The 25,636-nt window shown below is 40.5% G+C and overlaps 1 protein-coding gene across 11 annotated transcripts in view; it reads right to left on the reverse strand.

Moving 5' to 3' along the window:
• Positions 1–6,809: 6,809 nt before the first annotated feature.
• The window catches only part of LOC122551405, a 32,586-nt gene continuing 13,759 nt past the window's right edge, over positions 6,810–25,636 (reverse strand). For 5 of the 11 annotated variants that reach the window (XM_043693289.1, XM_043693279.1, XM_043693269.1 and 2 more), the window contains 2 exons: positions 12,783–12,850; positions 6,810–11,888 (listed from right to left, as the gene is read on the reverse strand). In XM_043693289.1, the coding sequence (XP_043549224.1) occupies positions 11,030–11,888; positions 12,783–12,814 (891 nt within the window). In that variant the 5' untranslated portion in view covers positions 12,815–12,850 and the 3' untranslated portion in view covers positions 6,810–11,029. Of the gene's footprint in view, positions 11,889–12,782; positions 12,851–13,072; positions 13,867–15,571; positions 15,603–25,636 lie in introns of those variants that run through there. The other 6 variants (XM_043693332.1, XM_043693250.1, XM_043693313.1 and 3 more) reach the window with 5 other exon arrangements.

The following is a 25,636-nucleotide window of genomic DNA, read 5'->3' on the forward strand; positions in this document are numbered from 1 at the left end:
ACTCCCAGGAGATTCCTAACCCCTTCATCGTTCCCTGGAGTACCTTGGAAGTAAAGTGAGTTCCCTGATCTAAATCTATACACTCCACTATCCCGTATCTGGGAACTGTGTGTTCAAGTATTATCTTGGGCACCCACTTGCGATGGCAGTGGCCAGAGGATATGCCTCCACCCATCTTGATAAATGATCAACTATTACCCACATATGTCTCAGTCTTCCCACTCTGGCTAATTCGGTATAATCTACCTGGATGCTCTGGAATGGTCTTAGCCCAGGTTCTCTCCCTCCAGGGACTTGTTTCCTTTGCACCTTTTTGTTTACCTTCCTGCATGTTATACATCCCTCACATATCTGTTTGGCTATCATATATATGCCTTTGCATCCATATTTCCTTAAGACTAAATCACACATTGCTTGCACTCCCCAATGACTCCCCTGATGTAGGACAGCCATAATCTCTCGCATCATCACTTTATTCAACATCTCCCTCCCATTGGGTAACATCCAGTGCCCAACCACTGTCTTTGCGGTCCCTAAGTCTTTTAGTTCCTCTTCCTCCTTTGCAGTAAGCAATGGGGTACCCTGAAGATCCAGAATTACAGGTATTAGAGAGTATATTGCTGCTCCTTGTGGATTTAGGGTTGCTTCTTTAGCTACCTCATCGGCCAGTCTATTTCCTCTTACTTCCGGATCATTCCCCTTCTGATATCCATTTATATGAACTATCGCTATTTCCCTTGGGAGTAATGGGGATTCTAGTACTCGTTCTATCAGTTCCTCGTGCTAGTTCTTTTCCTTGACTATTTATTAGTCCTCTTTCTTGCCAAAGTTTTCCAAAGGTGTGCACCACTCCAAATGTATATTTGGAGTCTGTGTACACTGTTCCTTTCTTGTCTTCTAAGGTTCTGAGAGCTCTTTCTAGGACATACAGTTCACAAGTTTGGGCTGACCAGCCATTCGGCAGTCTTCCAGCCTCGATAATGCTTCCCTCTATTGTAACATAGCCATTATGTCTCTTGCCCTCAATCATCCGGGAGGACCCGTTGATAAACAAACAAGCTCCCGCATAGAGAGGGATGTCCCTTAGGTCCATCTGCACTTTCGTCTGATATTCAATAATATCAAGGCAGTCATGTTCTGGATTACCAGGGGCCTCTCCCTCTCCCCGCCACAGGAATGTGGCCGGATTTAAGCAGCTATCTGTGACTAAAACAAGGTCATTCTTCTCTATTAAAATTGCCTCATATTTCAGGATCCTAGAGTCTGTGAGCCATCGTCCTGCTTTCTGATTTAATATGGTCCGTACCTAATGTGGAGTGCTGACTATTAGGGCTCCCCCAAAGGTAAGTTTCTGACTTTCTTCAACTAATAAGGCTGTTGCTGCCACTGCCTGCTCATACTCTGGCCACCCCCTTGAGACCGGATCTAGCAATTTAGACAAGTAGGCAACCGGTTGTTTCATTTCCCCCCATTGCTGGATTAGGACCCCTAGAGCCACTCCCCTATCCACTGTGGCAAACAAGTGGAAGGGCTTGTCTAGGGAGGGTAATGCAAGGGTAGGGGCATGGATCAGGCTCTTTAGTTCTTCAACCAATTCCTTCTCCATCTGTCCAATTCAATAATTTAAGTTCTTCCTCCAATAGTTTCAGATATAATTTCTTAGTTTTCTGTGCATATAAGTCTATCCATAATCTACAGCACGCTGTTAACCCCAAGAATTTTTGAAACTCCCTTTTGGTCTTGGACAGTGGCATTTCCACGATTCCCTTTATTCTTTCTGGGCTTATTTTTCATTTTCCTTTACTGATTAGATGTCCCAAATACTTAACTTCCTTTTTTACATACTGTAATTTCTTCTTGGAGACCCTCGATCCTTGTTGTCCCAGCAAGTTTAGTAATTTGTTTGTGGCCGCTATTGCTTTGTCTCTCCTCTTGCCTGTTACCAGAAGATCATCTATATATTGTAACAGAGTAATCCCTTTGGGACTACTGAATTCCTCCAAGACTTGTTCCAACACCTGACCAAAGAGATTCAGGGATTCAGTGAATCCTTGTGGGAGTACTATCCACCTGTACTGTTGTTTTTGTCCTGTCTTTGGATCTTCCCACTCAAAGGTAAACATATTCCTACTTCCTTACGCCAGTGGACATGCCCAGAAGGCATCTTTTAGATTCACTACACTGAACCATTTATGGTCATGGGGAATCTTACTCAATAGTGTACAGGGGTTAGGGACCACAGGGTGGCGGATTTGTACCATTTGGTTCAATGCCCTCAGGTCTTGTACCAGACGTCTGATTTCTTTACTGGAAGAATAGGGATATTGTAAGGGGACATGCAGGGTTCCAATAATCCATCCTCAATCAACCCCTCAATTACCGGCTGCAATCCCCTGCATCCCTCTGTTGAAATTGGATACTGTCTTTCGCATACTACGTCTCCCTCTCTCTCTAAACTGATCGCTAAAGGAGGTATTAGTAATCCTCCACGATTCCCTTCCCAAGCCCATACCGTGGGTTCTGTTTCTTTTTTCTCTTCCTCGGTCAGGATGGCCATTTGTATCACTAATCTCCGGTCCCATACTCCAATTTTCCAGAGTATGATTAAATTCCTCCTCAATAAATTACTTCCAATATCAAGGATATATAGCATTTCGCCTTTGACTATCTCTTCTCCACTTTCAGATTTTGTCCTTAATGTATTTATAAAATCCCTTTGGATTCTCCTTAACTCTATTTGCCAACGCTATCTCATGTCCCCTTTTTTGCCCTCCTGATTTTCCCTCTTAAGTACACTCCTATTGCCTTTATACTCTTCTAAGGATTCACTCAGTCTCTGCTGTCTATATTTGACATATGCTTCCTTTTTCTTGACTAAAACTTTAATTTGTCTAGTCATCCAGCATCCATTATACCTACTAGCCTTGCCCTTCACTCCAACAGAAATATACTGTCCTTGGACATTCGTTATCTCATTTTTGAAGCCTTCCCATTTTCTAGCCATCCCTTTACCTGCAAACAGCCAGGACAAGCTTCCCTAAAGAACTAAGAGACAACATATAACAATGTAAAAGTGCAATAAGGGTGATTTTGCATGCTCTATCATGGTGGACAAACAAGTGTTAGTTGTCCAGTGTTAGGAAGTTAAGTTTTGAGTTTTTTGCAAATGTATTTGTCAATTTGGTGACATACTGCTCCATGCTCATTCACAGTGGTTATAGAGGTTTAGAGACAGAGCCATGACAGCACAAAATAGGACAATCCAATCTGCCCCATTCCCTTGTCATGATCTCTGTTGTTTCGCAGACTTATTTCCTGATGTGACTATCCATTTTCCTTTAGAATTTGTTCATCGTCTCAATTTCCACCAGCCTGGAAGACAACAAATTCCAAGTCAATAGCGCACACTGCGTTAAAAGATTCATCTTCAAGTTCCTTTGCATCTTATATTCTCTTGTCCAATTATAGAACATAGAACATTACAGCGCAGCACAGGCCCTTCGGCCCTCGATGTTGCGCCGACCTGTCATACCAATCTGAAGCCCGTCCAACCTACACTATTCCATGTATATCCATATGCTTGTCTAATGACTACTTAAATGTACTTAAAGTTGGCGAATCTACTACCGTTGCAGGCAAAGCATTCCATACTCTTACTACGCTCTGAGTAAAGAAACTACCTCTGACATCTGTCCTATATCTATCACCCCTCAATTTAAAGCTATGCCCCCTCGTGCTCACCGTCACCATACTTGGAAAAAGGCTCTCCCTGTCCACCCTATCTAACCCTCTGATTATCTTATATGTCTCTATTAAGTCACCTCTCAACCTTCTTTTCTCCAACAAAAGCAGCCTCAAGTCCCTCAGCCTTTCCTCATAAGATCTTCCCTCCATACCAGACAACATCCTAGTAAATCTCCTCTGCACCCTTTCCAAAGCTTCCACGTCTTTCTTATAATGCGGTGACTAGAACTGTACACAACACTCCAAGTGTGGCCGCACCAGAGTTTTGTACAGCTGTAGCATAACCTCATGGTTCCAGAACTCGATCCCTCTGTTATTGAAAGCTAAAACACTATGCCTTCTTAACAACCCTGTCAACCTGGGTGGCAACTTTCAAGGATCTGTGTACCTGGACACCGATATCTCTCTGCTCATCTACATGACCAAGAATCTTACCATTAGCCCAGTACTTTGCATTCCGGTTACTCCGACCAAAGTGAATCACCTCCTGCTTATCCGCATTAAACTTCATTTGCCATTGCTCAGCTCAGCTTTGCAGCTTATTGATGTCTCTCTGTAACCCACAACATCCTTCGTGACTATCCACAATTCCACCGACCTTAGTGTCGCCTGCAAATTTACTAACCCACCCTTCTACACCCTCATCCAGGTCATTTATAAAAATGACGAACAGCAGTGGACCCAACACCGACCCTTGCGGTACACCACTGGTAACTGGACTTCAGGTTGAACGTTTCCCATCAACCACCACCCTCTGTCTTCTTTCAGTAAGCCAGTTACTGATCCAAATTGCTATATCTCCCACAATCCCATTCCTCCGCATTTTGAACAATAACCTACTGTGGGGAACCTTATTGAACGCCTTGCTGAAATCCATATACACCACATCAACCGGTTTACTCTCATCTACCTGTTTGGTCACCTTCTCAAAGAACTCAATAAGGTTTGTGAGGCAAGGCCTATCCTTCACAAAACCATGCTGACTATCCCTAATCAAATTATTATTTTCTAGATGATTATAAATCCTATCTCTTATAATCTTTTCCAACACTTTACCAACAACTGAAGTAAGGCTCACTGGTCTATAATTACCAGGGTTCTCTCTACTCCCCTTCTTGAACAGGGGAACCACATTTGCTATCCTCCAGTCTTCTGGTACTATTCCGGTAGACAATGACGATCAAAGATCAATGCCAAAGGCTTGGCAATCTCCTCCCTAGCTTCCAAGAGGATCCTAGGATAAATCCCATCTGGCCCAGGGGACTTATCTATTTTCACACTCTGCAGGATTTCTACTACCTCGTCCTTGTGAACCTCTATTGGGTAAGTATTTCTTGCTGTTTTTATTTCATCACAGGATATGGTTGTTGCTGGAAAATCCAGCATGTATTGTCCATCTCAAATTATCATTGGTCTGAATGGCTGCTGAGCCATTTCAGATGCCTGTTAAGAGCCAATCACATTGCTCTGGGTTTGAAGTTACATGTAGTTAAGCCAAGCAAGCAAGGACAGCAAATGTCCTTCCCTGAATGGGATGAGTGAACCAGACAGGTTTTTGCAACGATCAGCGATTGTTGTCATGGTCACCGTTGCTGAGGCTGGTTTTATAAGCCAGATTTTTAAATTCAATTTAGCTGCCATGTGGGATTTGAATCTATGTCCCTGTTATGGACCAGGCCAGACCCCCTCAAAACATTTCAGTAAGGTGGCCCAAAACCTAACATTTTTAGTTGCTTTAGGCAGGTGTAAGGGTGAATATCCCAGGAGTGATGCAGCTGGTCAAACCATTTGGCTTCAAGTAAAACAATTTATTTACACACCACGGAACAAAACACAAACAAAGGAAAACAGAATTTATAATAACACCTATTTGAAAACCCAACCGATGCGACAACTCCACAACTTAACAAAGTTCCTGCTAAATCCCCATAAACACACCCCTTGGGGGAAATAAAGGTAAATTCAAACACAGGTTCTTATAGGAGAGAAAGCTGGCCGAGGGAATCAGCCAGGGATCATTTGGTGAGACGTGGAACCTGTTTTCACTGCAGCAGCTTCTCAGACAGCATCTTTGAACCAGCCGCTTGTTCCAACCAAACCAGGAAAGAAACCCTGAACTGGGAGAACTGGCCACTCCCCTTTCATTACCATAGCATCCCGACGGTGTGGAAACTGGCCATCTGACCCACCAAGTCCACACCGACCTTCTGAAGAGCATCCCATTAAGATCCATCCCCTATCCAATAACCCTACACTTCCCATGACCAATCCACTCAACCTATACATCCCTGGACACTATGGGCAATTTAGCATGTCCAATTCACCTACCTACACATCTTTAGATGGTGGGAGGAAGCCGGAGCACTAAACCCACGTGGACATGGGGAAAATGTGCAAACTCCAGACAGTCGTCTGAGGCTAGAATCAAACTTGGGTTCCTGGTGCTGTGAGGCAGCAGTGCTAACCACAGAGCCACCATGCCATCCTTCATTGTACAAGTGTCTTTAAAAAACCTAAAAGCCTTTTCTCTGATTGTTGCCTTGAGCAGTATATGTTAGCCATTAGCGAAGTCCTCAGTCTCAGCCAAATTGGAACCTCTGCCTTTATACAACTCCTCTTGGAAAAAAAAACAAGGATAACATAACTTTGTTAAAGGAGCAGCATCGTTACTGTCCCCATGTTATTAGCCAAGACTTTTAATTCACTAGCCCAGTGATATTGCCACTATGCCACCAGTTCCCCTATGTGTTTTATCTAAGCATGTCATAGTCTTGAATACAACTATTGAATCCCACTTCTCTCCTTCTCCTTGGCTCCAGTGAGAACAACAGCTTCTTCACCTTGACCTTATGGCCAAAATCACTGGAGCCAGTTCAGTAAATGTTCTCTTCACTCTGTTGAGGACTTTAATATTATTCCAAAACTGTGATGACCAGAACTGGATGTAATATCTATTTCTGCCCTGACGGAAGCTTTTTACAGGTTTGGCAATATTTCTGTTTCCTCACCCAATACCTCTAATCCTGGCTCTCATAAATATTACTAATTACTTATTCATTACGCCACATTAGCTTCAAAATCTATAAACAAATAGGTGCCCTGAATTGTGTTGTTACAACTATATTGCCTCATCTCATTCATCTTGCCCTTTCTGAGAGGCTTGTCAAATGCACTGAATATTTCTTTGTGTGTATCCATCAGATTGCATCTACATACTGCTCCATCAAAATGTCGTTGGGTGCTGCACATGGCTGAATAACTGGCAGAGTGTGCAAGATTTAATCGTAAGCCTTGTTACAATGCACATTTTGTGATGGTGAGGTGAACCTAAGGCATGATTTGTGGTTGATGCAGATTGTTGTTAAGTGAGTACTGGGGGTGCACTACATTGAACTCAATAATGCTGAATGTGCAACGTTTAGGATAAGGTATTTGAAGATTCATTGACAGAATTTCACTGCTTGTGAGATCATCAAATCTCTTGAGACACTGCGCCTAGACCCTTGGGGTTAGACTGCTAGCATCAACTACATGGTTTTGTGGCATTACTGCTATTTATCCTCCGGAAGGCCTCCTGGTGGATAGGGAAATTACTCCTGCTTGCATCAAGGCTTCCAGTACACTATTGGAGAATTTTAGACCAAGCCCTTTGTCACATGGAGGCTTTTAAAAAAATTGTTGTTCTCCATTCCAATTCACTTTTAAAATGAATGCCAACATTGGTTTGAGTTATCTGCTGACTTTAAGGAGTACAAGCTGGTTTGAATCCCTTGGGCCATTGATCAACAGTATACATAGTCCTGGACACATGCCACAATTGTGCAAATGCTGAAATAGTGTGTGGGTTCCTGTTTCAGAATCAAGGGCATGGTTTGATCACAAATTGTGATCCTTGTGCCCATTTTCAGGAGCTACCAAAGTGTGCCTGAGTCTACTATTTCTAGGTGAGCTAATTAAGCAAGATGCCTCATAGTTTGTCCTGTTGTTAATGAAGGATGCACAACTTTGGAAAGCACTGCAGCATTGTCAATATGTTTGGATGTGTCACAGGAAAGTGACAATATCTAGAGCCAAAATGACCCATAACCTTTCCTGAAGGAGATTCAAAGGAAATCATTTGTTCACATTCTTCTGGTATCACATGAGCAATACATAGAGACTGAACTCTAGTGTGATGCTTGTCTGCATTTGATGTTTACAGTAAATGCCTGAATGCTAAATTGAACCTGTATCGGAAAATATGACAAAGAAATTCTAAGTGTGACCAAGCAGGAAATCGAGATATGCACACTGACAACGCTTTCACTCTTTCGAAAACTCTTGCTAATTTGCCTCTGTGCCATATTTACAAAGAGGAGCATTATAAAATTTATAATGTAATAGAGTATTGTCATCTGTAACAAATATTTTATTGTAGTCCACAAAGTGTTCAGAAAGAAAACTGTTAATAATATTCATGATATTTCTTTATATAAGTTAATATTATCCACATTTTGAAATTGGAAAGTGATAGTTCATTTTTTTGATGCAGCTTCAATTGTTATTAACTAACGTGCTGCATATCAAGTTTCATATAAAGCATTGACAGATATAGAAAAGCTTTACAATTAATAAAACAATTCAATTTACAATATTGAATATGAATATATTTTGTACAGAACTTCCAAACAAGCCCTCCTGAGGCTTGTTACTCCAGAATGCTCTCACTTCTTCTGAGATTATTGCAATAAGTGATAAGTGCTTTCATTCACAGTCAGTAAATTGGCCTTTTGCAATATATACAGTACATTCATCACTCTAGCTGTCTGGACAATCATTTCTATGGCAGTTTTTTGTGATTGCATTTGACATCTTCCCGATCACTTAAAACACACAAGTTTCAACAGCCAGATAGTAAAATAAACATGAGCTTCTTCCTATTAACACCAATTTCAAAGATGTTGGCAGTATTTAGATGTACTTTTATGTTGGTTGCTTCCTTGCCAGTTTGCTTTGCATTACAATGGGCTTTTAATTTCGTTACATTTCTGTCCATTAGTACAGTTTCAGCTACCTTTATCATATATTGCAGCATAAATGTTCACTTTTTCTCTGCAGGGATTTATTGTTTAATTTTTAGAAAATAGACCATTATGCTGTTCTGTATTAACTTCTTTGCCAAAGATATATGTGGCTCAGTGTATTTGTCAACAAACAAGTGTGCCACTGCTAAGTATTCATAAAGTGTATGGCACTTCAATAGTTTTACTGTGTTTAAATCGGCCATCACACAGTGGGCAAATATACACTTGCTAAAAGCAGTGAGGACTAGCTTCCTATTTCCAATTAAGAGCTGGAATAAGAAACCATGACTAAGTAATTCAAAGGACGAGATGTGTGAAACTAAGTTCCCTGGAAGTAAGTCAGTGAGCAGAGAAGATGTGATAAGGTAAAACCAAGCTTGTATCAACAACCAAAATTCAATACGACAGACAGCTAGGAGGTTGTAACAAAAAATGAAGGGGTGAAACTAAAAGGAAACTAAAAGCAAAGAGAGGGCTTCATAAATTAATGGAAAGTAACATCAAGAAGTATCTAAATATGTTTAAGAAAGAGTTAATAAACAGGAAGATAACTAAGGAAAGTGTCAATTAATGACCAAGTGAAGATAGAAGACATGGTCTTGGTTCTAATGAATATTTTGTTTTTACGGAATATGGGAATAATGCAGACATTGTAGTTTAAAAAGGAGTGTATTGGGATAGAGAATGTGAGAGAGGAAATATTGAAGCGTTTAGTATCTTTAGAAGTAGGAAACTCATTATGCATAAAATGTACCCCATGCAGCTGAAAGAAACAAGGAAGGAAGTATTGGAGGCTCCGAGGTGTTCTGAGGTTGCAGATGTGGCGACAACATTGTTTAAAAAGAGAGACGGGCATTACTCGAGTAATTACAGGGCCCTCAACCCAAATTACTAGAAAGAATTCAGAGGAATAATGTTTGTTGTTTAGAAAAATGTGGATTAATCAAGGATAGTCAACATGGATTTGTGAAGGAAAGGTTTTGTCTAATGACTGTAAATTTTGAAGAAGTAACACAGTAGGTGAATCAGCGTAGTTTGTTTGATGTAGTTTCTGTGGGATTTAGGAAGGCTTTTAACAAGGTCCCCAAATGCAGACTCATCTGAAAAGGAAAAGGACCAATGGGAAAGTGGCAGACTGGATTGAAAGTGGCACATAACAATGGCCAGGAGTTACTTCCATAACTTCCATTGAGTTTCCGTCAAGTTCAGTGCTGGGTCTCTTGATTTTCATTCGAAATGTCAGCAATTTAGGTTTGAATATAAAACAGGCACTGAAACTCACTCAGTGAAAAGCTACAAGCGACTGAACACCCCATCACATTGAAAAGATACTGTTTAGTGTTGAAGCCTATTGGTGTAGAAAGTGGGATTAGTCTAGATTACTCTTTTTGGCCACCAGAGATATAACAGACTGAATGGTCTTCTGGATTATGAAGTTTCTACGTTACAGGGAGCTGCTCATAAAGAGCAATGATCAAGGGGGGTGAGCAAAAGAATGGGAATAAACATTGAAAGGCTCAAAGAAAAATACAATGACAGACTTAATGCACCAATGGTACTTTTTCTGCACTATACCAGGCACAAAGTACCACATGACAGCATTGGTAAAGATTAATTGAAAAGATAGTGACCCTACAAATGCTCTTGCTGGGCACAAGAGACCCAGCATGTTGAAAAGTTGGGTGTGCTGGTAAAAGGGACTTGCAAGAGTTTCCATCATGCAAGGCACAAGCACAAGTTTGACCTGTCCTATTCAGATTATATGAAATACCAGGAAACCAAGCCAATGAGATGACTCTTCCAGAGTTACTGCAGCTCCTTGCTCCTCTTGTTCTTTGATCTCAATGCAAGAGAAGAACAATTATCCAGGTATTGTAGTGCATTTGGGAATCAAAGCTTCCAAGACACTGGAACTGATTTGAGCATTTTGATTCACTCACTTGCACATTATCTGAGCCCTTTTCTCAATGCCCATCCCACCTTCCAATGAGAACTCTTACTGTTCCCAAATTGGCATGGGTTGCCTGCCAGAAAATATCTAAGTGAAGTGACCCATGTCCTGGTCCTTTTATCTTTTAGATTTTTTTTCAGTTTAGAAACAGTAACTGGCTTGCATTATGTTAATCAGAAACCACAGTCTAAGGAAGCCACTTGAAACCCAAAGATACATTTAATGCTTAACATAATTGTGTTTCAGTAAGTCCCATGTTGTTAAGTGCATTCTAATCCTCCACGTTATCATCCTCTCCTGCTGTTGCTGCTTCCAGTGCTGCAAGTGCAGCAGCCACCTCTGGATCTTCCCCATCAATCCTGAGTTTCACTTCTTCAAACAAATCGACACTGAGTTCTTCATCAATAGTAGTAGGAGGAGTATTTCCTAGATCTTCATGCCCATTTATGGTATACATTTCTGTATCAGAAGATTGGTTGGAAGAAGTTTTGATTTCATCCGTGTCAGTTTCCAGATTATATTGATTTAATTCAGCATGTTGTACATGCAACAATAAACCGTTATTTGGAAAGTCAATTTCCTTGTTGTCAATTGTTTCCTCTCCTCCTTCATGGACCTGACATGCTTTGTCCATGTTTTCTGCTTCAGTGGGATGTTCTGTGGATGGCCCATTAACTGTATGACAATCGCTTTCTGTTTCTGGGTCATGGTGCTGTGCCAGTTCATCTTTAGACATAGCTTTTAAATTATTGTTTAAGGAACAGTTATCTGTATTCGCGTTTTGAACTATTTCATCATGTTCTGCAACTGTGTAAGATTCTGGATGTAGAAGTTTATTATTCAATGTGCGTATTGCATCTTTGTCAGTGTTGTGTTCAACACCTTCCACTGTTTTCTCTTCTACACGTGTTAAATTCTTTTCTGATACATTAATTTCCTTTCTTATGATTTCTATATTTTGTTCTTCCAAGTTTATCACTTTGTCCAAAGTTGAAGTGACGATATTGTTAGTTTTGATGTTCCTGTTGTGAAATGAGGTCTCATGTTTAATGTCATTGTTTCTATAATTTTTTTCGTTTTTCACACTGTTGGGCGGTAGTTCTCTTATAATAGTCGGTCCAAAGATGTACCTGAAACAACAAGAAATAATGTTACCACATGCCTTTGTTTTGTTCAGTGTTAAGAACAGATGATGTGATTGAGGGCATTATCACACAGTCCTTCCACTTCACAGAAAGGCTGATGGGATCAAAGTTTCCCTTTCTGCTTTTTGCTCAATTTACTAACTCATCATGTGAGCTGACAAACAGATCCCAGATTCATTACCACATTGGGGCTGAGTGACGACCGATGAGCAGGATGATCTGCAATTTATATTAGCATGTTACAACAGCCCACGTGAATGCACTAATGGATGAGTTTGTGCAGAGAAACATTAATGAAGAAAAAATGTTATACAGAATAGAAATGTATTAAAGTGGTCTGAAATCAGGCAGAGTGGTTCCATCCAAACTCAGTGAAGGCTTAGTTGAGGACATGGGTTTTCTGGTGACTCATAAAGGAGAATAAAGTTTTTTTTTGGGGGCAAAGTTCTCCAAAGTTGGTGATGGCTTTTCTATCGATGTAAGTTTGGGATACTAGAAAGTGAGAATGCTGGGAATAAGTGTCAAACAGGGAATTCCAATGACATCTGCAACCTGAGCAGTCAGATCAATTGCCTCTGTTGTGCCTCTGATGAATGAGCCACCTGACTTGACAATGCATCCTGTGCATTGTACTCTGTGCAGAGGTATACAGTCACTATAGTTTTGGTAATAATAGTTAACATAAAGGGTTTCAATGGGATTGAGAATGACACCAAAGCATTGGGTGATATTGTGACAGTAGAAATACGTCATGATGGATAGCATTTAGAGTTTGAGTTCAGACCTGGGCAAGAAAAGAATGCTAGGATGTTGTGTAGCCTGAGCCAGCAAAGTCACTTAACATCATCTTAAGTGTGTTGAATCTAAAACTTTTCTCACCTTCTTATCATTCTGCAGCATCTGCACCCCATCTGAGCAGTTGTAGTTGTAATCCTAGGAGAAATAAGCTGTGTAAAATTTTGAAAAAAGAACACATTGACATCATGAAATGATTAAATACAATTACAATTAAACATAAAATAAAACAAAGAACTGTGGATGCTGGAACTTTGAAACAAAAGCAGAAAGTGCTGGTCTGGCAACATCAATGAAAGGAAAACAGACTAAGTGTTTCGGAACAGTGATGCCTTATCAGAATTTTGTTTATCACTCAACCAATGCTTCCATACCTGCTGAGTTTCTCCAGCATTTTAATTTTGTTTTGTGACAGTCAGACATATTTTGTCCCAATACCTGCAACTATGATGAGATATAAAAACAGAAATTGCTGAAAAAGCTCAGCAGGTCTGGCAGCATCTGTGGAGAGAAATCAGAGTTAATGTCTTGTGTCCTAACCTTTCCTCATAACTTTTTTTTGGTTTTTATGATGTTAAGAATTCTGTAAGATTTCTTCAAAGGCAACAGAAGAAATGAATGATCTTAGCCAAAAAAGTGATTTCTCATTGGAGTAAAATGGAAGTAAGGATTAATAAAAAGGTACTGGTAAATGTATTTTACTGTTGAACATCTTCTTTCCCAGCTGTATTGAGCAGTGTTGCAGCTAGGAGTGAACAATATGCTACTTAGGGATTGTATAATTCAGTAGCAAAAAGCAAAGAAGTGAAAAACATGAAGGAGAATTTAGTAGTCAGAAAGAATTAGAAGGGATTGGTTGCCTAATGAACTTGGAAGAGAGAAAGACAGAATAGATCATTTAATAACAATTTCAGATGATGTACTAGCTTGGATGATAATGTATTTAACTATCAAAGTCCCAGGTTTGCAACTAAGGAACAATTAGCAGAAAAACTTTACAGGGCTAACTAAATAAATGAGTAATGGGAAGGAATTGAATTCTTGTCTGATTTCAGATTTGTAATTTGTTATCTATGAATTCCCATCTACAGAATGGAACACAATAAACGTAACAGCACTATTTCAAAGTGTAAGAAACCTCCATGTTTTCATACGTAAGTTATGCCTTTAGAACAAACACAGAACAAAGAAAATTACAGCACAGGAACAGGCCCTTCGGCCCTCCAAGCCTGCACAGATCCAGATCCTTTATCTAAACCTGTCACCTATTTTCTAAGGATCTGTATCCCTCTACTTCCTGTCCATTCATGTATCTGTCTAGATGCATGTTAAATGACACTATCATACCCACCTCTATCACCTCCACTGGCAACGCATTCCAGGCACCCACCACCCTCTGCGTAAAGAACTTTCCATGCTTATCTTCCTTAAACTTTTTCTCTCTCACCTTGAGCTTGTGACCCCTAGTAATTGAGTCCCCACTCTGGGGAAAAAGCTTCTTGCTCTCCACCCTATCTCTCTCATGATTTTGTAGACCTCAACCAAGTCTCCCCTCAACCTTTCTTTTTCTAATGAAAATAATCCTAATCTATTCAACCTCTCTTCATAGCTAGCGCCCTCCATACCAGGCAACATCCTGGTGAACCTCCTCTGCAGCCTCTCCAAAGCATCCACATCCTTTTGGTAATGTAGCGACTAGAACTGTATGCAGTATTCCAAATGTGGTGACCCAAAGTCCTATACAACTTTAACATGACCTGTCAACTTTTGTACTCAATGCCCCATTCGATGAATGAAAGCATGTCGTACGCCACCTTGGCACCTCTATCGTCCTGCATTGCCACCTTCAGGGTACAATGGACCTGAAAGCCCAGATCTCTCTGGACATCAATTTTCCCCAGGGAGTTTCCATTTATCTCTTGAATTAGATCTTCCAAAATGCATCACCTCACATTTGCCCAGATTGAACTCCATCTGCCATTTCTCCGCTCAACTCTCCAATTTCTCTATATTCTGCTGTACTCTCTGACAGTCCCCATCACTATCTGCTACTCCACCAATCTTAGTGTCATCTGCAAACTTGCTAATCAGACCACCTGTACCATTGTCCAGATCATTTATGTTTATCACAAACAACAGTGGTCCCAACATGGATCCCTGTGAAACACCACTGGACACAGTTCTCCATTTTGAGAAACTCTCTTCTACAACTACTCTCTATCTCCTGTTGCCCAGCCAGTTCTCTAGCTAGTACACTCTGGACCCCATGCAACTTCACTTTCTTCATCAGCCTAACATGGGGAACCTTATCAAACACTTCACTGAAGTCCATGTACATTACATCGACAGCCCTTACCACATCAATCAAATTTGTCACTTCCTCAAAGAATTCTAATAAATAGGCAAGACATGACCTTCTCTGCAAAACATACATGCTGCCTATTGCTGATAAGCCCATTTTCTTCCAAATGTAAATAGATCCTATCCCTCAGTATCTTCTCCAGCAGCTTCCTTACTACTGATGTCAGGCTCACCTGTCTATAATTATCTAGATTATCCTTGCTACCCTTCTTAAACATGGAGGCAACATTAACAATTCTCCAGTCCTCTGGGACCTCACCCCTTTTCAAGGATGCTGCAAAGATATCAGTTAAGGCCCAGCTATTTCCTGTCTCGCTTCCCTCAGTAACCCAGGATAGATCCCATGTGGACCTGGGGACTTGTCCACCTTAATGCCTTTTTGAATACCCAACATTTCCTCCCTCCTATGTTGACTTGACCTAGAGTAATCAAACATCTATCCCTAACCTCAACATCCGTCATGTCGCTCCCCTCGGTGAATACCGACACAAAGTACTCATTAAGAATCTCACCTATTTTCTTTGACTCCACGCATAACTTTCCTCCTTTACCCTTGAGTGGGCAAACCCTTTCTCTAGTTACCCTCTTGCTCCTTTTTATATAGATATTTTTATTGAAAGAAAAAAAGATTTTTTAACATTTTTTACAAAATTACAAAGTAATACAAACTAATATAAGCACTAATATACAATTAAATGTGTATATAAAAAAGAAATAAATAATACCCAAAATACAACAAAAGAAAAAAAAGAGAAAAAACTGATCTAACTACTAATCTATCCTACAAACAACCAAAGCATAAAATAAGATATTTTACATTACTAGTAAGAAATAACATAGTAATTAAATATTAAATATGTACTCAAAATGGATTAACATCAAGTCATAATAAAACCCGTATTTATATGGGATTCCTCATTTACGAATAAAAGGCTTTGGGGTTTTCCTTGCTAAAGATATTTCATGACCCCTTTTAGCCCTCTTAATTCCTCATTTCAGATGAGTCCCACTTTCCTGATATTCTTCCAAAGCTTTGTTTGTTTTCATTTGCTTAAACCTTATGTATACCTCCTTTTTCCTCTTAGCTAGTCTCAGAATTTCACCTGTCATCCATGGTTCCCTAATCTTGCCATTTCTATCCCTCATTTTCACAGGGACATGCTGTCTTGCACTCTAATCAACCTCTCTTTAAAAGCCTCCCACATATCAAATATGGATTTACCCTCAAACAGCTGCTCCCAATCCACATTCTCCAGCTCCTGCGAATTTTGATATAGTTGGCCTTCCCCCAGTTTAGCATTCTTCCTTTAGGACCACTCTCATCTTTGTCCATGAGTATTCTAAAACTTAAGCAATCCCCTACTGAAACTTCAACCACCTGGCTGGGCTCATCCCCCAACACCAGGTCCATTATAGTATTTATGTACTGCGCTACAAAACCCTCCTGGATGCTCCTTACAAATTCTGCTCCATCTAAACCTCTAAGTGAATCCCAGTCAATGTTGGGAAAATTAAAATCTCCTATCACCACCACCTTGTTGCTCTGACATCTTTCTACAATTTCTCTACATACTTGGACCTCTATCTCACATTCACCATTGGGAGGCCTGTAGTACAATCCCAAACATTGTTACCACACACTTCCTATTTCTGAGCTCTGCCCATATTGCCTCATTGCTCGTGTCCTCCATAGTGCCCTGCTTCAGCACAGCTGTGATATACACTTTGACCAGTAATGCAACTCCTTCACCCCTTTTACCACCTCTCTATCCCGCTTGAAGCATCGATATCCTGGGATACTTCATTGCCAATCTTGCTCTTCCCTTAACCAAGTCTCAGTAATAGCACTAATATCATACTCCCAGGTACTAATCCAAGCCCTACGTTCATCTGCCTTACCTACTACACTTCTCGCATTAAAACAAATACACTTCAGACCACCAGTCCCTCTGCATTTGTCTTCCCCTTAGTCACACTGACTTCATTATCTAGTTCCTATCCCCCTGCCACATTAATTTAAACCCTCTTCAATAGCATTAGCAAAAGCATCCCCAAGGACACTGGTTCTAGGCCGGCCCAGATGTAGACCATCCAATTTGTAATAGTCCCACCTCCCCCAGAGCTTGACCCAAACATCTGAATCCCTCCCTCCGGCACCATCTTTCAAGCCACTCATTCATCCTGGCTATTCTTTCATTTCTACTCTGACGAGCACGTGGCACTGGTAGCAATCCTAATTTTACTACCTCTGAGTTCCTACTTTTTAATTTGAATCCTAACCTCCTAAATTCTGCTTGTAGGACCTCATCCCGTTTATTACTGATATCATTGGTGCCTATATGCGCCACGACAGCTAGCTGTTCACCCTCCACCTTCAGAATGTCCTGCAGCTGATCTAAGGCATCCCTGACCCGTGCACCTAGGAGGCAACATACCATTCAGGAGTCCCGTTTTCAACCACAGAAATGCCTATCTAGTCCCCTTACAATTGAATCCCCTATGACTTTTGCCCTTCCATTCTTTTTCCAACCCTTCCATACAGCAGAGGCAGCCACAGTGCCATGAATCTGGCTACTGCTGCCTTTCCCTGTGAGCCATCTCCCCTGACAGTATCCAAAATGGGAACACTTGAACTTTAACTCTTCTTAGAGCCATGTTGAATGAATCAGAAAGTGAATTTGCAATCCTATTTTAACATGCATTTTGTATTTTGCTAAACAGTGCTAATGGAGACTCCTAACAAAAACTAGTCTGACTTTTTTCTTTGGTAACTATGACATTCTAAACTTCCACCCTGCTAGAGATCAGCTAATTTAGCAGATGCTGGAAATTGAGGCTTGGGCTTGCAGACCTTAGTGCTGCACCAGGCAGCGATTTTATACAATGACCATACCAGAGTAGCTGAAAGATGCAACTTAACGAGGAAGCCCAAGCATTTGTCAAAGGGGATAATTTACTTTGGAGGCATAAAACAAATTAATGCCTGTGCAGCAAATCAAAATATTCCACAGGATAGAAATCTGAAATAAAAACAAAGTTTTGGAAATACTCAAATACTCAATAGATCGCATCTTGGAGAGAGAACAACCTGAAAATGTTAGTTCTGTTCTTCTCTCTCCCTATCAGAACTACAACCATTTCTATTAATAATAACTATTTAGGTTGGTGTATGAATGTTCAGGCAGAAGGGAGACCGACATGAGCTGCAACTGACAGGGTACCCTTCGTTGTCCAGTACTTCCCAGCAGCCGAAAAACTGCACCATGTTCTTCACTGTCTGCAACACATTGTCCGTGAGGATGAGCACCTTGCCAAGACCTTCCCCACACCTCCACTTCTCGCCTTTAAACAGCCACCAAACCTCAAACAGATCATTGTTCATACCAAACTGCTGCTTTCAGAACAATGCCATACAACCTTGGCATGGTTGATGCTGCAAGATGTGTCAGAGTTTCGACACAGATACCCCTATTAAGCGTGGGGAAACCTTCTGCCATGTATGTGGCTGGTACTCATGCGACTCAACCAACGTTGTCTATTTCATACCCTGCAGGCAAGGATGCCCTGAGGCATAGTAAATTGGCGAGATCTAACCAGAGGGTACGGTAATGGATGAATGGACACTGCAGAACAATCAACAGACAGGAGTGTGCCTCCCAGTCAGAGAACACTTCAGCGGGCTGGGACATTCAACCTCGGACCTTTGGGTGACCGTCCTTCAAGGTTGACTTCGGGACAGGCAACAACGCAAAGTGGCTGAGCAGAGGCTGATAGCCAAATTCGGTACCCATGGGGATGACCAAGAAGAATTTATTGGTCACAAAGAATTGGAAGAAATTGGTTACCTAATATGCATGGAAGAGGAACAGGAAATAGATAATTCAATAACATTGTCAGATGGTGCAATGTATGTTGTGAGTTTACCAGCGATTGATAAAGTAGCAAGGAAAGGAAGGCCTCTGTGGGTGAGCAATGCCTCCTCAGTGATGGCTTCATGCTACAGAAGAATATCATTGCTAGACATTCAAACCTGCTAATTAGCAATTCCAAACACAACATATCCCTGCATCTATCCCTTCAAGACCAGCAGCTACAACTCTCAGCAGTATTTCTCCTCCAATCCTGAAGGCTAGCCCAGCTGACAAACATATTCGACACAGATCTCTGAACTCATCCAGAATGCCCCTCCTGAGGACAACATTGTCATTGTTGGTGATTTCAATACCAGAGTTGGTTGTGACAGTCTGACATGCAGGAGAGTGCTCAGAAGCCTTGTATTGTATTTGGAAACAGATGCTTTCAGCAACAAGCAAACCCATGTCCCACTAAAGCTGTAACCATATATATGAGAAAAATTGAAGGTTTCAATAAATATTGATCAATGATTAGATAATTAATGTCAGCTTTAGCATCCCTGGTAGAAAAGAGCAATGCAAAGTCACCTTGGATTCCAAAGTCTCATACCCTGACTCAAAAATATGCATACATACTTGAAAAGGGTAGTCTTACTAGTGATTTTCCTGAATAAGCTAATTAAGCCTTAATGTCTATGCTGAAGCAAATCAGTTTAAGAGAAAGAAGGGAATTTTGCTTTAGTTGTCTGAGATCGATTCAAACTTAACCTCCATGAGTGACAAATTCACAAGACTAGATGGCTTCCAATCCTCAGTTTAAAGAAAATAGTAAAAACATTGCAAGTGCCCTAATGATAACCTTCCAAAGTGCTCTTGATTTGTGCATATTGCCCCACTATTTAAGAAAGGGGAAAGGGACAAGTAGGAATTATAAACCAGCTAGTATAACATCTATCAGTGGGAAATTATGAGTCTATAATTAAAGTTAGGGTGAACATCTTGAATAGTTTCAGCTGATCAGAGACAGAGACAGCAAGAAGGTGTAAAGGGGGAGGTAGTGCCTGATGAACCGATTCAAAATATCCAACAAGAAAATATGTATGGTTCAAAACAGAAATTGCTGGTGAAACTCAGCAGCTCTGGAAGCACGTGTGTGGAAAGAGCAGCCAGACCCAGGGTTTCACCAGCAATTTACATTTTTGCTTCAGATCTCCAGCATCTGCAGTTCTTTGTTTCATTTAAATGTCTAAGTAAGTTATCTGTATCAACTGCCATGGTTGTTATAAATTCCTTCAAACGAGTTTGAATTTGATTTATTGTGGTCACATGTACTGAGATACAGTGAAAAGTGTTGTTTTATATGCTATACTGTCAGATTGTACCATACAAAGTGCATCACAGTAACAGAACAGAGTGCAGAATACAGTGTTACAGCCACAGAGAAGGTGCAGAGAGAGAGAGATCAGCATTAGCATTTGAAACATTTTAGTTAACATTGAAGTGAAGGAATATCTGTGTAATGCTAAACCAAAGGCACATTTTCTTGAAGCTTTTTGTGTTGCACTTATCAGGAAATTTGTAAGAAAGACAAATGGAAAGCTTATATTTCATCAAGTCTCCTGGAACTGAAGGAATAAGTAGCAGTTCGGCTTCAGCCTGACAAAGGCCTAATTAAATGCAATGTTTTTTTTGCCTGGAAGCAGTAACAGCAAGGACAAATTGAACTAGTTTTATAGAATGTTTGGGGACCTGTAATTGTTCTTTTAAAATTTTTTGAAATGATGCTTTAAATGTTTGAATCAATTGTAAAGGAATTAGTTATAATTTTAAAAATGCAAACTTGCTCAATGTGACCTGGTAACCCTGGGAGCAGCACCAAGTGGAAGGACGTTAAAATACAGAGGTCAGCTAGCACACAGACACAAAGGGTAATGGGACAGTTAAATGATACCTATAGACAATCAGCTGAACTCTTCAAAGAAAGGAACTAAATTCTGCTTGGAAGGACTATGTAACTAAAACTGGAACCTTAGAGTTGGGTTCGGCTGTTATTAACATCATGGCATAATCTTTGGTTTAGCTGTTATTGTATATGTAATTTTTACTTTGATCTGACTGTGATGTCTGTTAATTATACTTAATTTATGATAACACAGAATAGTGTTAAAGTAAAAGTTGCAAAAGATTAAATCCCAGTTGGTAATGTATTCATTTGGGGGTTGTTCAGTAAGTTTTGATCTTTTGGTTTATGGATTCCCTTGTAGCAAATCAGTATTTACAATTCGTCATGGATTTCGGCTAAGTGACTGACAAGCTACCTAAGGAGATAATTGTCATGGTGACAATTGTTTGGATTTTATGATCTGGAGAGAAGGTGGTTGAATGTTGATGGATGTTGGTGGATGGGAGTAGAAGTGGGTTCATGTAGAGAGAAGAGGTCCCTAACAATAGAGGTCCTATTAGTAGCTGTCTTCAAGTGATCAGTACTGGAGAGAAATCCTGAGTTGCTTCGAGGTCAGTGGGAAGAATCCTCCAGTAGCAGATGTATCAAAGAGGAAGACAATCTACGAGGCTTGTCATGACATGAGTTTAGGGAGCCCATGTTAAATACTATGTGAGCTGGGTTAGCAGTTTGTCTTGGGGAGAAATAGAAGAATTGATTTTAATATATTGCAATTTTCTAAAAAAGAAATTAATTACAGCTGTGGCAGCTAAGTAAGAAGCATTATCATGGAGATAGGGGTAAATATTCACTGAGGTTTGACTGTCAATAAGGGATATGCTGAGATAAGAAGGATGAATTTCTTTTCCGGAATTTGTATTGAGATTATGTCGGTAGATTTTTTTTCTATTGTAACATAGTGTGTTTTTTGTTTCTTTTGTGTAATAATCTTTAGTATTCCTTTATTAAAAGCACAATAACATCCTCTAATGAATACATTTTGTAGTCATGGTAAGTGAAAAGAAAAATAAGCCAGGTCCTATTCTTGGATCTGCCTTGTCCATTGTTACCATCAGCTTAGATCACCACACTATTCTCCTTTCAATTGATGAAACATGTTCTGCTGTAAAACAGTGTAGACTAGAAATCTGTTCTAATGTAGTGCAGCTAAAGTAGACTTGGTATCACACACTTCCTCATTCATTGTGAGACTGAAAGGCTTACATTTAGATAAATATTCATCATCTCATGAATTTACCATCTCCTATATATTTCCATCTGCAGACCTGGGGAAAGTAGCATTTGACGGTCTACTGGAGAAGATTGCGACCTCAGCCTTTTAACAAATATACTCAACTAAAAAGAAGCAGGCTGTGATCTGGAATTGTTAAACTCAGTGTTGTGTCCAGAAAGCTGTAAAGTCAAAGGCCGAATCAATAAGTCAACCACAATGGAAAGAAATTCTCTGATGAAGAAAAAGGAAGACATGTTGGAATGTGGCCTCATCAGAACAAACAAGATGAAAATTAAGATACTGAGAGATCAGAATAGAGTCCTTTCACAAACCATTGACTCTCCTGCTCATCAGATGCTGCCTGACCTGCTGTGCTTTTCCAGCGCCACACTTTTTGATTCCTTTCAAAGCATACACAAGGTAGCTATGGGAAGTTAGAATTATAAAATCATACAGTCTTCAGCCTATTGAGTCTGTCCTGCCAAAAATACACTCCTACCTACACCTAGTCCCACTTTTCCTCACTAAGGCCATAGCCTTGAAATCCATAGGCAGCACAGCCTTGTGGATATTGATTGTTGGCCTCTCCATCAGAATCAAGGCAAACCAAGCTAGAAGGGGGGGGAAATTTGAGGTGGACTGTGTGGAAAGCAAGAGAAGGATGGAAATTAGAAGATAAGTTTGTTGCAATTATTCAGTTTGAAGGAAGAACAGGAAATGGCATCAGTACAGGAAAAAAAAGTCAGAGCACCTGGCCAAACATGTTCCATGTCATTGATGTCATAGATTTATGAACCAGGATTTTCTATCCTATTTTGGTTGGTAGGAGAATATGGGACAATATCATGAACAATTTTCAAAGCATCACATTGCTCCTGACCATTCTTTTTCTCTCTATAAACTATAAAAATACATTGTGTAGTTTTGATATCCCTTGCTAGATTTTCATGCCTACGTTTTCATGCTTACTTGAGCTTTTTCACACTTTGCATTTCTTTGTTTTTTTTCTTATGTGCCAGGATGTGTTCCACTGTTTGCTTTCTGTATCCTATTTCTTTCTATTTTATTTTGTCCCTCAATTAATCTTTTGACAAATCATTTCTATTTAGAAGTAGAGGTCTTGCTGTTTGGGGTGATAAACTTCTTCCATATCACCTTACATTCTGTTTGAACACCTCCCATTAATAATCTGTCACAGATTTGGTCAGACAGCTGTGGACCCTTTCTGTTTCATTCAACTGAAATCAGCCTCAGCAAACTCAAGAATCTTATGAGATTATGAGATATTTTGGGATTTTTCTCTTTCAAACTCTGGGCTGCATTTGGCATGACCCCACTGGTTATGTTTTCCATGGATGGGGCCGGGGGGGAGCGGGGGGCAAGTAAAATAGGTTAATGGTGCACCCGATTCCTTTACTCCCACTCCTAAGCATAGCCCCAGGCCAGCCCAGCACCCAACCACTATATGTAAATGAATAATTAAAGGTCAATTAGGCTTGTTAGCATAGTGATCTGCATATTGAGCTGCACACAACATAATCAAGCTGCCATGGATGGTCAAGTAGGCCAATCTTTCTGGCCTAGATGATAAGAAGTTGTGAAAGAAGATGGAAGTCATCATAATCAGGGAGTGCCCTGTCTGCATTAGGGGCACTGCCACCAACATGTCACCTTTCCCCGACATTCTGCACCACCCATCCTTGGGTTCCAGGATCATTCCACTCCTTAAAATGGAAGACACCCATTGAGAACACACTGCCAAAAATACACTACTACCTGCATCTAGTCCCACTCCAGGATCATTCGTCTCTAGTAATTATCTTTCTGGAGGAGGGAACTTCTCTTTGCTTCTATCTGTAGTTCTAACCGCGCCCAGATCTAGCCCAGTAAAGTTGGCCAGCATCTCCTGAGGGGACTGTATCTGCACAGTGAAAGGCCAAAAGGCCACTCCTAACCGATTAAATTTTGGCTTATTACTCATTATCAAATCTAATTTGGGCTAGTCACATAAGTAAAATGACTGCAAGGGCAGGCCAGGGGCTTGGAATCCTGTAAAGATTAACTTGTTTCTGAACTCCCCAAAGCCTGTTCACCACCTACAAAGCACAAGTATACAGTGTGATGAAATACTCCCCACTTGCCTGGAATGGCACAGCTCCAACAACATTCAAGATGCTTGACACCATCAAATGCAAAGCAGCCCACTTGATTGGCACCATGTCTACAAGCATCCACTCCCTTGACTACCGATGCTCAGTAGCCGCAGTATGTATTATCTAGAAGATGTGCTGTTGAAATTCAGCAATGAAAGATCCTTAGGCAGCACCTTTCAAACCAACAACACTTCTCCCAAACAGATACATGGGAACACCATTGCACGCAGGTTCCTCTCCAAGCCACTGACCATCCTGATTTGGAAATAGACCATTGTTCCTTCATTGATGATTAGATTAGATCCTGGAATTTCTTCCCTAATGGCTTTGTAGGTCTACCAAAAGCAAATGGAACTGCAGGAGTTTAAGAAGGCTGCTCACCATCACTTTCTCAAGGGCACCTAGGGATATCTGATAAATAGTGCTAGCCAGCAATATCCACACCCATGAGAGAATTTTTAGAAAATGTGTTTTGCCAACAGAGGCAAAGATAGTCACTGGCCACCTGTGCATGTTCAGATCACCGAAGAGTGACAAATCCTTCTGGCCGCTTCTGTCATGAGAAAGTTCTTTGGCTGCTGCCTTCCCCAATCTCTCCTAATGTGAATGTGGGTCACATCCCTTACTGCATCACTCAACACTGTGGCCTCTTTCCGAGTGTGCAGTTTGCTATGCCACCTAGTGGTACACTGGAATTAATGCAGCCATCTAATATATTGTGCATTTTTAATACAATATCTCCAGTGCCTGCTTATCCTTTCTCATATCCAAAACAAGCAGCCAAAAGTGAAATTAGACTTCTAAACCTTTTTCCATGGCAAAGTTGCTTGGCTGCAGCTAAATGTGTTCACATCCTTGAAGAGTGATATTACTAATGATGTGTATGGGGTTAGCCCCTCTTTGTAAACATAGAATTCAACATGCTTTTTCTAACCCACTACTTCTTAAAACATTTCTGAACATTTAATACTCTGTTCTGCTACTTTTAAAGTTTTACCAATTATTTGCCTTCCTTTTCCTTCTACCCAAAATTTGTAAGTGGCAATTAAATTTCATGTCATATATGTGCCAGGCAATAACCATCTCCAACAGGAGAAAATCTACCCATTTTTGATGTTTATCAGAATTCCCATTCCTGATTTTCCCCACACCATCATGATCCTGAGAGATATAATTGACTAGAAACTTGACTGGACCAACCATACAAATAGTGTAGGAGAATATTACTGCAGATGCTGGAACCTGTACTGAAAACAAAAAATGCTGAAGATCACAATGGGTCAGGCAGCATCCATGGGGAGAGAGCAAGCTAATGTTTCAAGTCTAGATGACTCTTCATCAGAACTTCACTTCAGTTCTGATGAAGCACCATCAGAAATAGTGCTCCAAAGTTT

This window comes from Chiloscyllium plagiosum, chromosome 1, assembly GCF_004010195.1.
Source record: "Chiloscyllium plagiosum isolate BGI_BamShark_2017 chromosome 1, ASM401019v2, whole genome shotgun sequence".
NCBI lineage: Eukaryota > Metazoa > Chordata > Chondrichthyes > Orectolobiformes > Hemiscylliidae > Chiloscyllium > Chiloscyllium plagiosum.